This window comes from Bacillus rossius, chromosome 6 (genome assembly GCF_032445375.1).
Source record: "Bacillus rossius redtenbacheri isolate Brsri chromosome 6, Brsri_v3, whole genome shotgun sequence".
Lineage (NCBI taxonomy): Eukaryota > Metazoa > Arthropoda > Insecta > Phasmatodea > Bacillidae > Bacillus > Bacillus rossius.
The window spans coordinates 27,012,747-27,026,973 of record NC_086334.1 but is presented as its reverse complement, the minus strand read 5'-3'; the positions used below and the strand labels follow the sequence as shown (position 1 = coordinate 27,026,973).

At 39.7% G+C, this 14,227-nt stretch overlaps 1 protein-coding gene across 1 annotated transcript in view; it reads left to right on the top strand.

Annotated features, from left to right (window-relative positions):
- The first annotated feature begins 450 nt into the window (after positions 1-450).
- LOC134533407 (uncharacterized) overlaps positions 451-14,227 on the top strand; it is a 97,648-nt gene continuing 83,871 nt past the window's right edge. The window contains exon 1 of the mRNA XM_063370929.1: positions 451-661. Coding sequence (XP_063226999.1) covers positions 451-661 — 211 coding nt within the window. The remainder of the gene's footprint in view (positions 662-14,227) is intronic.

Here is a 14,227-nt window from a genome sequence, read left to right as displayed (position 1 = left end):
TTCCCTGTGTCTATGCAGGTTTTTCCTGGGCCCAACTTATCTAGTTTATAGTCTAGAATAGTCAGTGAGGGGAGTTAGTCATGGCGCCAATCGCTGCCATGGCTGACCAATCCCCCTCCTAGCACATGATGCATGCTCCCTCTCCCGCATGGCTTAAACCCTGCATGACTAGAGCGTATAGGCTTCGGCCTGAGACGCACTTAGAGTCTATCCCTAACCCAGACCCCTCCCAAATACACTTAGTTTTAATTTAGGTTAGGAAAATAAAAAATAAAAAAACAAAGAAGTTTCACTTCATAAAAATGGCTTCACACAGTTACCATGTTATCGAGCAGACGTGACCACCCCCTTGGTTGTGAATTGCTCGGCTTGTTGTCGGACGGACGGATTACGGTCGGACGCTTAACGGATCGTTAGTTCGTAACGGCGAGGAGGCCGTAGAAGCGTGAGATGCCCCTGGCGCCCGCAGCGCGCCAACCCACGAGAAGAAACCCGGCAGCACGTCGGGGCGCCCGCACGGGCTTGACCGATGCCGGGACGGGCGGTCGTTACTCCCCTCGCTATCTCCGGTCCCTCGCGGCGTCGTCCGGCCACGTCGAGATAGCCATCGCGTCCCCCGCTCCCGCGTTCTCACTTCTCTCGTCCTCGGAGCCTCTCGCCGGTGCGCCGACGTGCAGCTGTTTGTTCAACTTCGTTCCGCCGCCATTTTGTGCATTCTTTCTTCCTTCGCTTATCCTGGGGGCCTCTCGCCGGTGCGCCGACGTGCAGTTGTTTGTTCAACTGCGTTCCGCCGCCATTTTGTGCATTCGTTCTTCCTTCGCTTATCCTCGGGGCCTCTCGCCGGTGCGCCGACGTGCAGTTGTTTGTACAACTGCGTTCCGCCGCCATTTTGTGCATTCGTTCTTCCTTCGCTTATCCTCGGAGCCTCTCGCCGGTGCGCCGACGTGCAGTTGTTTGTTCAACTGCGTTCCGCCGCCATTTTGTGCATTCGTTCTTCCTTCGCTTATCCTCGGGGCCTCTCGCCGGTGCGCCGACGTGCAGTTCTTTGTTCAACTGCGTTCCGCCGCCATTTTGTGCATTCGTTCTTCCTTCGCTTATCCTGGGGGCCTCTCGCCGGTGCGCCGACGTGCAGTTGTTTCTTCAACTGCGTTCCGCCGCCATTTTGTGAATTCGTTCTTCCTTCGCTTATCCTCGTGGCCTCTCGCCGGTGCGCCGACGTGCAGTTGTTTGTTCAACTTCGTTCCGCCGCCATTTTGTGCAATCGTTCTTCCTTCGCTTATCTTCGGAGTCTCTCGCCGGTGCGCCGACGTGCAGTTGTTTGTTCAACTTCGTTCCGCCGCCATTTTGTGCAATCGTTCTTCCTTCGCTTATCTTCGGAGTCTCTCGCCGGTGCGCCGACGTGCAGTTGTTTGTACAACTTCGTTCCGCCGCCATTTTGTGCATTCGTTCTTCCTTCGCTTATCCTCGGGGCCTCTCGCCGGTGCGCCGACGTGCAGTTGTTTGTTCAACTGCGTTCCGCCGCCATTTTGTGCATTCGTTCTTCCTTCGCTTATCCTGGGGGCCTCTCGCCGGTGCGCCGACGTGCAGTTGTTTGTTCAACTTCGTTCCGCCGCCATTTTGTGCAATCGTTCTTCCTTCGCTTATCCTCGGAGCCTCTCGCCGGTGCGCCGACGTGCAGTTGTTTGTTCAATTTCGTTCCGCCGCTATTTTGTGCATTCGTTCTTCCTTCTTTTATCCTCGGGGCCTCTCGCCGGTGCGCCGACGTGCAGTTGTTTCTTCAACTGCGTTCCGCCGCCATTTTGAGCAATCGTTCTTCCTTCGCTCGTCCTCGGGGCCTCTCGCCGGTGCGCCGACGTGCAGTTGTTCAACTTCGTTCCGCCGCCATTTTGTGCAATCGTTCTTCCTTCGCTTCTCCTGGGGGCCTAACTGCTTCTCGCTGATACTATTCCCTGCATATTTTATTTTGTTTTTCTTTATTCTTCTTTAGGAACATTGCAAAAAAATATGAGAGTGGACTTTGAAGCTGCGCGCGCACAATGCAACGAAATATTCACAGAATGAAATAAAGGCTACATACAAATAACACACACACACACACACACACACACATATATATATATATATATATATATATATATACATACGCTTTTAAATCTTGTACATTAGTTATTGATATTGTATATTCGTCCATACAAGTAAACACATGTATTTATTGTGTAAATTAGTGAGAGAAATTGTGTTTATAACTTTTTCATTTGTATTTATGTAGCCTAAGTAGGTATATATAATTTACTTGCATCATAAATTTTACATTATTACATTATGATTTAATAAATATTAAAAATTCATAAATTAGGATAAACTCAGCATATTTATAGATTTTCAGTATTAATTAAAATGTATCTCTATTATTTCACTAAAATAAATAATTAATTTTATGCACGTGTTTGTATTAACTTAATATTTATTTTAAAAAATTAATTTGATATTTTTTATTCAATACCAACCGTATTTATAACATCACGCCAGTACTTTTATTATTTTATATCTATTTATTATTTTCATGCAAATTTAATGATACCTACCATTTTATTACGCCAAGTAAGTTTAACTTATAACGCGCGTACATAAGCACTAGCACCTTTTTTTTCTTTAATTTGCGTTTGTTTGCTTTTAAAATTGTCCTTGTGTATTTGTTATTGCCTAACGTTAATTTTGAATAAATTAGCAGGGTTTTTTTTCTTTTAAAGCAAGATCACGAGCATATAGGCGCGCAGCTGAGGGAAATCTTAGTAATTTATAGCTGAAAATCTGTGAGTATTTAGGATACACAATACGAATTAAAAGTAATAACCTGAAATGAATATTATTACATTGTGGTGATCAGGAAGTGCAAACAATGCTTAAGTAGAAATTTATGTGTTGTACTGATTTTTCTTAAGGCATTCGTGCTTATTTTCATTAACTCTAGACTGTTTAAAAAGTATTTCTGAATATCGTTCACTATTCATTCGTGATCACGATACATTAATGACTGAAAATTAAAAACGTGTTTTGTATATAATTATCTATTTTTACTTGATTACTTGTATTTAAACAAGATGTTTTAATATTAAGGTTTTAATATCCACTTAAAGTGTCGATGTAGGTATGTGTGATTTTCAAATAGTAAATTTTGTTATAAGTTACGTGTAAGTAGCCTACTTTTTGAACGTTGATATTTCTGAGCGATAGTAATTTTTCCTTTGTTTTTTTCTTTAAAATTCATGCGTGATACTAACATTTTTGTACTTTGCACCTATAATTTTGTAAGAGTTTGCACATAGGTCAGATAAATACCTACAATTTTGTAAGAGTTATATTTATGTACAATTACATCATCACGGTGAATTGTAAGTTATATTTCTTAGTTTATGAAGTAACTTTCAAAAGAAATGTTTCCACAAAATATGAATATCAATATTCAGTAGTATATAAATGAGGACTCTGAGACAGACTTCAAGCTGTGGTGCGTGGTGCAAGTAAATGACCTGCCGCCATCTTGGATGACCGTGACCTTGAAATGTGACAGAAATACAATATGTACGGTGTAATTCAATACACCTTTATTCCATTATTAACCTAAAAACTAAAAAAAATATTGTATTATTCAAAAATCTTAAAAATTAACTTTTTTTTTTTATTTTTTATTTCATGTGCTATGGACTTCGGAGACCTGGGTTCAATCGCACTAAATGCAATTTAATAATTATTTTTTATAGTTTCTCCACACAGCCTGTCCAGACTCCCCGTTTATATAATATATACTTCTTATATTATAATCAGTTGTTTTACACGTACTTATAACCCTGAAAACAGATAACTATATTTTAAATTTTTGTAAAACTCAGAAAATAACAATTATATGCAGTCATATTTTTTTTTACTTCACATGTGTCTATTCATACAATCATTTTTGTTATTGTTATTTTTCTTTTAACTGTATTATATGGCGTTTACAAGGATGATTCAGACATAAATCTACTGATGTCACAATTGACACGATGTGAGAAAAAGAATAAAACTACGAAACAGTTCTGAGCAGGTTTTTTTAAAATAGTAAAAACTTTTAAGTGTTAAAAACTGCGCGTACTTATCAATGTCCTGTTATTCGGTAAGTACAGTTTGTTAGTTCGGAACTCGCAGAAGTTGCGCGCGCGCAGCAGGAAGTCTAGTCCAGGGCGACGTGAGTAAAAGGCGCTATTATCTCGAAGTAGCTTCAACCTGCAGTCCTCACTAAGAGTTTGCGACGATTTCCAGGAAACGGATACCGTAACTTCCTCTATTTCCCGTGTGTGTCGTTGGGGGGCGCTAGTGTGCTGTAACCAGCGGCAGTTTGAGAAGTGGCAGGAAAGGAAAAACTTTTTTTTTCTCTTCTCTTCTCTCTCTCTCTCGACATGAGAAAGGAAAGATAAGGAGGATAACCGGGTGAAGGGGAGGGGGGGATGAACCGAATGTCTGCCTGTCTCTATATAGAAATGAGGGTTACGGCGAGAGGTTTCCTTCGGGGCAGAAGGAAGTGGGGGAGGGGGCGGAGGAAGACCTCGAGAGGTTGTAGGAGAGGAGGCCTAACTTCCATCCCATCCACGTGACCTGGGGGCTTGATTTGGGATTAAAAATTCTCCCGTGAACTTCTTCAAAAAAAAACCTTCCGTCTTTACTCTGCAAAAATGTTCCACTGAAGAAGTCAAAACTTTTTTTTTTATTTCTTACACATCCACCTTCAGTTTCATCCCATATTTCTCTTCTGGTCCTTGATTCAGTGTCCTGATAAGAATTGCGACGTGAATAGAGGCCCCCAGCCGCCTAAAGGTCGCGCACCGGCCGTCGCTCGAGCCTCGAAAAAAAATCTCTAACCAAGCTTCTGGCTTAGAAAACTTTACAGAGTTTCATTTATGAATATGGTTTTTGAAAGTTTTAAAACTACATATTCTTCGATGACCGTCTCTTTCCCTCATATGAATATATTTTTTTTTTTGGTTTTGTTTTGAATAGCTGCAATAGTTCAGTAGCTTTTAAGGATTTGTGATTTGTTAGTGAAGGAAGAGAGGAATATTTATTACATCTTAAAAACTATGCAGTTAATTATAAATAACGTTATTTCCAATTTTTATGTACAAGTAATTAGTATTACGGCAAAAACCGTATTTCGTGACACATAAGTTAGTGAATCTTAAGTAAGAATGATATGGTTAAAAAATTGTATTGAAAATGTTTTAATGTTTTAAACTAAGTAAAGTATTAACCTTTGAAATTGTTAATTGGATAATACTTGTAAAGTTAACATACGTTTAGTTCTTTGAAATAATTTTACATCATCGGCTTGTTAAAAATGAAATATATATTGCACCAACTAAATTCTGTACAAGCATATGACCAACAATTTACCGCAAACAAGGAATTACAGTACACATTTTATATCAGCGTAACAGTTCAAAACTATCCTAAATAAAGGCAAAAATGGTATAATCTTAGTTATAATACTTGAAAAATAAATAACAGATGCAAAACATTTTTGAGTAGTGTACATAGAACAAACCAGAACTGTGGCAAACGTTTAGTGGGGGGAAATATTAATGATCAAGAGCGTCTTTTACAGTCAAAAAAAAAGTACGCGGACGCAAAACGCAAGTTACGCAAGAAAAAGCACGCAACTCGCCAGACGTCACCAACCCTACAACTTCGGGCTTCTTTTCACAGTTAATGTTCTTCGTGAAAACGTGTGAAATATCGATAAATGTGATTTTCTGATCTTTTTTTTCTTTCGCTGTTTAAAAGTTAATCGAACGAAAACGTGGTGCGTTCAGTAAAAATAAAATCGTAGCCTTATTTTTTTACATAATGGTTGCATCTTTAAAATCTTTAGAATAATTTACTTCCAACGTAGAGAGCAGGAGCGCAACCCGATACGCTACAAGTTGAAAGTTGGCCAATGCATGCGTTAATTATTTGTGTATTGGGTAATTTATAAACGGGGTATTCGTGCACGTGGTTATTTGACGTTTTTTGCGTTTTCACGTTTGATGAGAAGTTTATAAACCCGGCTTGAGCGACGGTTATGGACCCCTCGGGTTCTCACTGCAGTCGCCGCATTCTGTAGCACCACCCGGAGAGGAAACTTTACAGAAGAGAAAAATCCCCCATCTAGCCGAATATCGGGTACTAGACCAAGCAGTTAGACGTTGAGATCCATAGCGTCCAAAAAACAAATTACGTAAAAAAATATATACTTATAGCTTATAGCTGGTGTGATGCTGTCCGTGATCACAATAGCTACGGGAATAAGGTCAATTCCTAGTCACTCTCGTCCATCACATATGTTACGTCAGTGAATCCAATCTCGCGAGCGTGACAGGCTTTCTCATTAAAATTTCTTTTCACGTCTATTGCGTCGTGGGCACGAAATTAATTAAATGCGTGTTTTCAAAAAGATGGTCAATCTAGTGCACTGATAACACTATTACTTTTCGCTATTTTTTTTTTTACTTTTTGTTTACTAAATTTATCTTTCAAACATTTTTTTGAAATGTTTTAAAATATATTTTTTATTCATTTACGTCATTGCTGATGTACACGTTATGCCATAGAAAAACATCAGGAATGAGTGGGGGGTGGGGGGGAATTAGCTGATGCCACATGCTTCGACAGCACAAACAATACCGTAGAAGGAATTGAGTCAGAAAAATATAACAGCACAGGTGAGCACAATGGGTTTACAGCGAAGAGACAATTGCAACAAGAACATTTAATACAGACGTGTAACGACGACAATGTGTGGGCTTCCTGCGACAAAAAAAAATTGCGGGTTTTCGGGATTCCCTGTTCCCCACAGTATTTCGGGTTTTGGACGTGACCTGAACTACGTCGCAACCAGGGCCGGTGCAAGGTAAATTGGCACCCTAGGTGAAAAACCTTACTGCCCCCCCCCCCCCACCCCAATCCACCCGGCCGGACACCCCGAAAAAAAATTTTCCTTGCCTCAAAATACATCACGTAAGCCTAAGATTTTGCTAACAATCAAATGTAAGCAGGCTTGTGTTTTTTTTTTACTTTTTTACTTATTACAAATAATAAACAGGTCACCGTGGACTTTAAATAATTACTTATATCAATATAAACATTCCAAACTGTTACAAAAATCCATTTTCATCTAGTTTCAATAATCGTTAAACATGTTATATGAGCTGTTATGTGTCGTGCTGCGCCGCCCCCAGCTACTTGGCGCCCTGGGCGGTTGCATAGTTCGCCTTTATGGACGTGACCTGAGCCACGTCGCAACAAGCCCTCCGCTGACGATCCGTGATTCGAACTGCGGCATGTCCCCTGCGGAGGAGACGAGGACAAAACAGTTCCGTCAGGGTGGGGGGTGGGGGGAGGGGAGGGCCCGGCGGGGTGATCACCAACACTCGCGGAGACTTGCGGCGTCGTCCGCGCTCCACCGTAGCACGTGCCGCATTCGGTAGTTACGAACCAACGTGTGTTACGTTTATTTATTTATTTATTTATTCAGTTTTTGATCTGTAGATCCCATATGGAGGTAAGGACTCCGGGATATAGAACCAGTCAATTAATACAAATATATACATATATACAAACATACTGTACAACCACACAAACTAAATATTACAGAGTACTTTTACATTTCAGTAGTAAGAAAGAGAGAAGGAAAAAAAAACAACATGGGTACATAATAAATGGTATAAACTCAAGTCTAAGGCTCAGAGCGAAGAGTTAGTTTACACAACTCAATAATTTTCTCCTCGTTTTGTGATGGATTTAAATAATATTTACCAGAGTTTAGTTTTCTTATCTGTTATTAGGTTATGACCCGCGAAACTTGTGAGCCACGGTTTGAATCATTGACTTCAGAAGGACCAGCAGCCACTGACGTGCATGCGTTAAATAACCTATTTTGTCTGTAAAAAAGAAAAAAAAACGTGTATCACTGATACATTAAACACACACGATTTTTTTTTTTTTTTAGATTTTTTTTATTTCGGGCATTTAAACTATCAACGATTTGTTTGATAACTATTTAATTTAACAATGGATTAAGATAAATTTGTGTCGTCAATGTTGCAATACCTTTGTACTGCTGTATCAAACATAAAAACACTACCGTAATAGTTCCTAACCTCAACTATTGTTTACGTTAAACTTCATTGTAAATAATTTTGGCTATGATAAAAAGAAAATCTAACCACTAAAATTGTAGTTTATTTAATACTTATTACAGTTAAATTACATCGCTAACCTCTTGTTCGTTTCACACCACCAACTGATACACACGTGTGGTGTGTAACGTAGCACGGGTGCGATAAATACCTTCCGAAATGTGTGTTCATAATCAAAGATCGCTGTATGTACCGTCACAACGTCATCGATATTCGTTGTTTAACAAAAATGTATGTGTTCGTAATAGCGTTGCTTCGTCCTGCGCTATTCTCCATATTCTCCATAAACCTTAGCTGTTTACCGCGACTTATACGTACCGCAAAGTGAGTGTTCGTAATCAACCCGCAGGCGTGGCTGAGCCTGTGTCTGGGGAAGTGGTTGGAGAGGGGGTGGGGGATTATTATTATTTTTTTCCTAACCTAACTAAAACTAAGTGTATTTTGGAGGGGTCCGGGTTAGGGAGGGACCTAGGTGCGTCTCAGGCCGAAGCCTATACGCCTAGTCATGCTGGGATTAGCCATGCAAGGAGAGGGTCGCATGCATCATGTGCTAGGAGGGGATTGGCCAGCCATGGCAGCGATTGACGCCATGACTAACTCCCCTCACTCTTAAATCTAGACTATAACTAGAGATAGGTTGGGCCCAGGTAAAACCTGCATAGACACAGGGAAAACCCTGGGCACATTCATGCGGGATGCAAATTGGCATGCATTACGTGTAGGAATTTACAGGAGACAGAGGATGGTCTGGATGAAGTGTTGGACAGAGTAGAAAAGAGTCTACCATGCGGGGGTTGGGCACTTGGACTCGTGGTCCGCTTTTCCAGTTGTCCAGTACTGGATTTAGTGACCAGGGACGCAAGCGCCCCTGGTGGTGAGTGTTTGCACTGACCACTCACTCCGCCGCCAGTCAGCACCTAAAAAAAAAAAAAAAAAAAAAAAAAAGCAGCAGCTCCGGTGGCGAAGTCGGGCGAGGTCTGCCGATGTCTGCCGAAGTCCGCCGGCCTGGGAAAGCGCTTCATCAAGGCTTCGATCGCCGGGCAGAAGGGGTCGACATCGTCGGCAGCGAGCGGCGCGCGTCGCTCGGGTAATAATTCGAGCCCTTGTTCCAGCAGAACTACTTTACAGACAACCAATTTTGACGTGACAACGTCTAATAAATCGATGAACGCCGGCTGCACGCACGATAAAGTGTCCCGTTACGCTCATTGTACGCTTGCGCCGCATCTATCTCTCTTCCACTCTATTGGAACAACCATCGATTTCACTTTTTCGAGGCACATTAAACTTGAAACACTCCCATTTGTTTCCTACTTTTCCTATAATCGTCCTATCCTTAACAGCATAACACAGATTGGAAGAAGTTAAATAGCAAACATGTATAAAAGTTATAGTTAAAATAATCTCTTCGTTAAAGTAATAAACATATTTGAATTAATGAGTGCAAATTAAAGTAAATTTATCAATTAAATTGTAGATTTCATTTCACTCCTTCTTTGTATCCATACAAAATAGTGATAATTCAATCAAAATGATTCAATTTTATTCATAAGAGTATGCAATCATTTCATCAATGTTTTGTTATGACGTTGTCACGTTAAACTATCGTCCGTAAACCGACTTTACAGACAACCAATATTTTTTTAGGTGCCATAATGGTTTCTCACAGACGAATGAGAAAGTGTAATCAAACGATCATCCACCGTTTTTCAGCACAATCGGTACGGTTATTTAAAAGTAATGTTGAATTTTCAATTACGTTTTTAACCAACAATGGTGTTTTACAGTTACACAATATAATTCAAATTACACCCGGGATCTTTTGCACAATGTTTTAAAAAATATTGTAACACATTATAAATAAGTTTGGTGTATTTGGGATGTGTATTTGTTATAAAATCGTATTATAAAAACTAAAAATTATTATTCCCCTACCGTGCTGTCATCTACGGTGACGGACGCGAACCGAACGAATCGTGCTATCTATCCGCTGTTTATAAAGTGAAGGGAAAAGTTAATGTGGTTTTCATTGTTTATTACAACAACAATTTCGGCAATAAAGGTTAATTATTCTTGCATTTTAAAAATTTGAATATTAGTATAATTTCAAATATTTATCCTTTTATTATTAAGTTTATTATTACGGGACTTAAACCTGTCTAAGGGGGCCGCCTTGTCTGTAAAGTTTTTATCTTTAAGAACGTTAAGTATCCTGTTCAAGTCAGGGGACATATGCGGCGTCGACGCAGTGAGTGGCGACACAACTCCGGTACTAGCCTGGATAGCTAGGAGAATTTTGGATAGGACCTCCACCGGACCACGGGTCCACTGGGTGATTGAGGGGTCCCAGTGTGATGTGGGAGAACGGGGTAGGCGCCAGCAATGCTGATAACGTCTAGGAGCTTAGGACGCAGCCACTTGTCAGCTGAGATGGCTAGCCTAGGCTTCTGGTCATACCTGGATCTCCAACACCTCTTCTGTTTCGCGTATACGGCGTATTCCGTATCCACGCCCGTGGGGGCCCCAGGCCGGTAGGGCTCATGCTAAGAGGGCTGGGTCAACAAACCAAAAAGCGGGAGCAAACCCTTATTCAGTTTACTTTACTGTTCAAGTCGGGGTTGTATTTGTGTTGGTGAGGCGGGATGTTAGTGCGACACTAGCTCAGTGCTTCTAGCGCGGTATCGCCTCTGAACTGGCGCGCAGTCTTCTCGTCATGCATAGGACAACCATGACCTTTCAGAGATAGCCATAACATTATGTGGCGTGTAAATGAAGATTAATGTGTAACACAAGTCATTTGAGTGCTTTCCAAGAAAACATGAATTTTAGCCATTTTCACCCTTATAAAAATTCAGTTTTTTTTTTTTTTTTTTTTTTTTAACTTAATACGGAAACAGAACTGCTCATCCACCCTCAGCTTATCCTTATATGCAAAGAGACAAAATCTAATCTGCGTGGAGGTAAGAAGCTAGAAGAGTGGGTGTGAGAAATGTTTCCTATTTTTATCATTGATGACAAAAAAGAGAATGATCCCCAACTCCCATTTCCAATCTGGATAGAGGAATATTTTATAATGAAATGTTAACAGCACAAAATTATTTCTTTATGTGTTGTTGACATCTTTGTTTTTAACATCAATCACTTCAAGATGTCAATATTAAACAGGCGTCTAGTATCAGCCTTTATGTTGGCAACCAGAGTAACTTCAACTGTATGTAATAGACATCCACTCCACAGACTAATACCTCCATGATTGCTGCAGCGCACGTTCTCGTCATAGCTTTCCGGTAATCGGTTGGATTCTGGAAGAGGCGCGAGGCTCAGGTAGTCGGAACGTTGAATCCAGACATTGGCTGGGTAGTGGGTGGCGGAGGGGTGTGGGGGGGGGGGGGGGAGCACAACCGGCGCGGAATTCAATAGCAGCCGTTTCATCCGAGACTCGCAAAAGGAAAGCACGGGATTCGATTAACTTTCCATTTGCATACTGCTAATGCTGTTAGGCGCGCGTCACTCGCGAACTTCGCTGTTTATCGTCGCTGTCGTTGTGAGGTGTTGGATTGGGTTGGGGTGGGGTGGAGTGGGGAGTGGTGGGGGTAGGGTAGGGGGAGGGTCGTATTCCTAGACACCCGGCGAGGACAAGAACGTCCTCCGTAGGACAGTGGGACGAAATAAAAACACGTCGAGGGCATTCTAACTTCGCGCTTAAATAATAGGCTGGACCAAGGGTTGGCAGACTTTCGAGTGAGACGAGCTAAATATTAAGTAAACGGTTTCTCCGATTCTTTTTAGAGAACCGTAACATGTATTTTCTCTGTACCTGCATGGAATTTTAAAACGATAAATAAACGAGATAAAATAAAAATATTTTACTCACAAACTAAAATTAATTCCTAAAAATAAAGGCTACTAAGGGGAAAAACACGTAAATGTAAAAACAAAAATTGTAATCATTAGTAGAGCTCAAATGATAAAATAAGGAAACCTAAATTGTTTTAATCAATCAGTTAATTATCAACTAAAAAAACTGTGGTAGGAGTTCGATCGCAGATTCAGGACATGCGTTATGATTGGGCCGCTTGAATTTGTTAAGAATTTTTTTTTTATGCTGTGGTAGCGCAGTGAGTTATAGAGCCTTGAAATCCTGTAAAAGATCCCCTTGCGGATCCGCCAACCCCTGTGCCGGACTCAACTTGTCTACAGTTATATAACACAGGTCTGCAAATTTGTTTTTGAAAAGTTTTTTTGTTAAATTGTTAATATTTGTTTTAATTGTCTTAAAAGTAATATGAAACGGTATTCATATTATATATACCACGTCAAATTTATAAGATTTAGATGATATAGTATTTGAATACGAAAAAGAACAAAACAAAAACTTAATAAAATGAATGAGAATCATTTTAGAATTTTTTTATAAAGTTTTATTGAGTCTATAGCTATTAAAATACAACATTACGGTATACATGAAGAAAAAAATTAATAATAACTTTTTCTTTTTGAAAAAAAGCTGCGTTTTGTTGGTTTTCGTTTATGATTTTTTATTTCATCTCTGTGTATCATCCAGCAATAGTCCGCCATCATATTAACGTCCCAACGGTTTTGATATCTACTTTCCATCTCTTTTATGTCCTGATGAAACCGTTCACCTTGTTCTTCACTTTTGTCGCCTAGATTTTTTGGGAAACAATCAATGTGAGACTTCAAAAATTAATTTTCAGACTAATATTACAGCCTATATTTTTATAGGCGTTTAACATTTCCTGGACAATATTTTTGTACGCAGGATCTTTCGTGTTGCCTAGAATCTTAGATACGACATTTTTAAAGCCATGCCAGGCATTTCGTTTCAAGGTTGACATCACTTTTTAAAATTCTGTATCCCTAATCAGTTTCCTGATATCAGGTCCCGGAAATATTCCCTCTTTCAACTTCGCATCAGATAAGCTAGGGAAACATGAACAAAGATACCTGAAAGTATTTCCATCTTGCGGTAATGCCTTTACGAACTGTAAATGTCTTGCAGATGATCACTATGTTCTGAGTTTTTTGATAAAGGCGTTTCAAAGCTGTTAGTGTTAGTAGGAACTGGTATGGGTAATTCGGGTCCATGTGGAACTGGCTTTGTTACAGACGAAACATCAGGATACACAATTTTGGCGCGGTTTTTAGAATTATATCCTGTTACATTGGTCAAACAAAAATAACAATCATCTGTATGATTTTTTTTTGTTCCCGCCACAACATAGGAATACCGAATGACAATGATTTTGATTTACCGTAAGTCCACTGTCTTAACACTTCAACACATAGCCGGCATACTGTATGCGGAACCCACTGTTTCTCTTGGTAACATAACCTCATTCCGAAGTAAACATAATAAGCATTTAAGCAATAAGTCTGTTATTTTTAATCTTTGCTTAACTATTGTTTATTGTCCGCAAATATAGCAAAATACATTTGGATTGTTTTTGCAACATAGATCATGGAATCAATTTTGTAAAATAAAACGAACTTACCGATCTAACGAACTATTATATATTTATTTATCTATATACAAAAAGAATGTGACGTGATACGTTAAAACAAAGTTTATATTTGCTATATACAGAGCAACATCTACATGTTTGTGATAAATTTATTTTAAAAACCTTTTCTTCGCAGACCTGTGTAATCAATCTTTTTCATAATCTGGTCAATAACAAGGTCACACATATTCTGATACTTTATAGTATTAACTGTTTAATGAATTTTAACACGATGGGCCGTATCTTACAACATTCCTTGTCGATGATCAAACCGAAGCATTGGTAGAATGCAACTTTTAGTTCGAAAAATACCTTAAAGATAGCGTGCCCTGTTCGTAATGCTTTAAAGAACTGATAAAATTTCATATTATTGGTTTATTCGCAAAATGAACATTATGCGAACGCATGAATTCGCTTGTTACCGAGGTTAGATGTTAACACATCACTCGTGAGTACTGAAACAATCTTTCGCGTTTTTTTTTCTGTGGA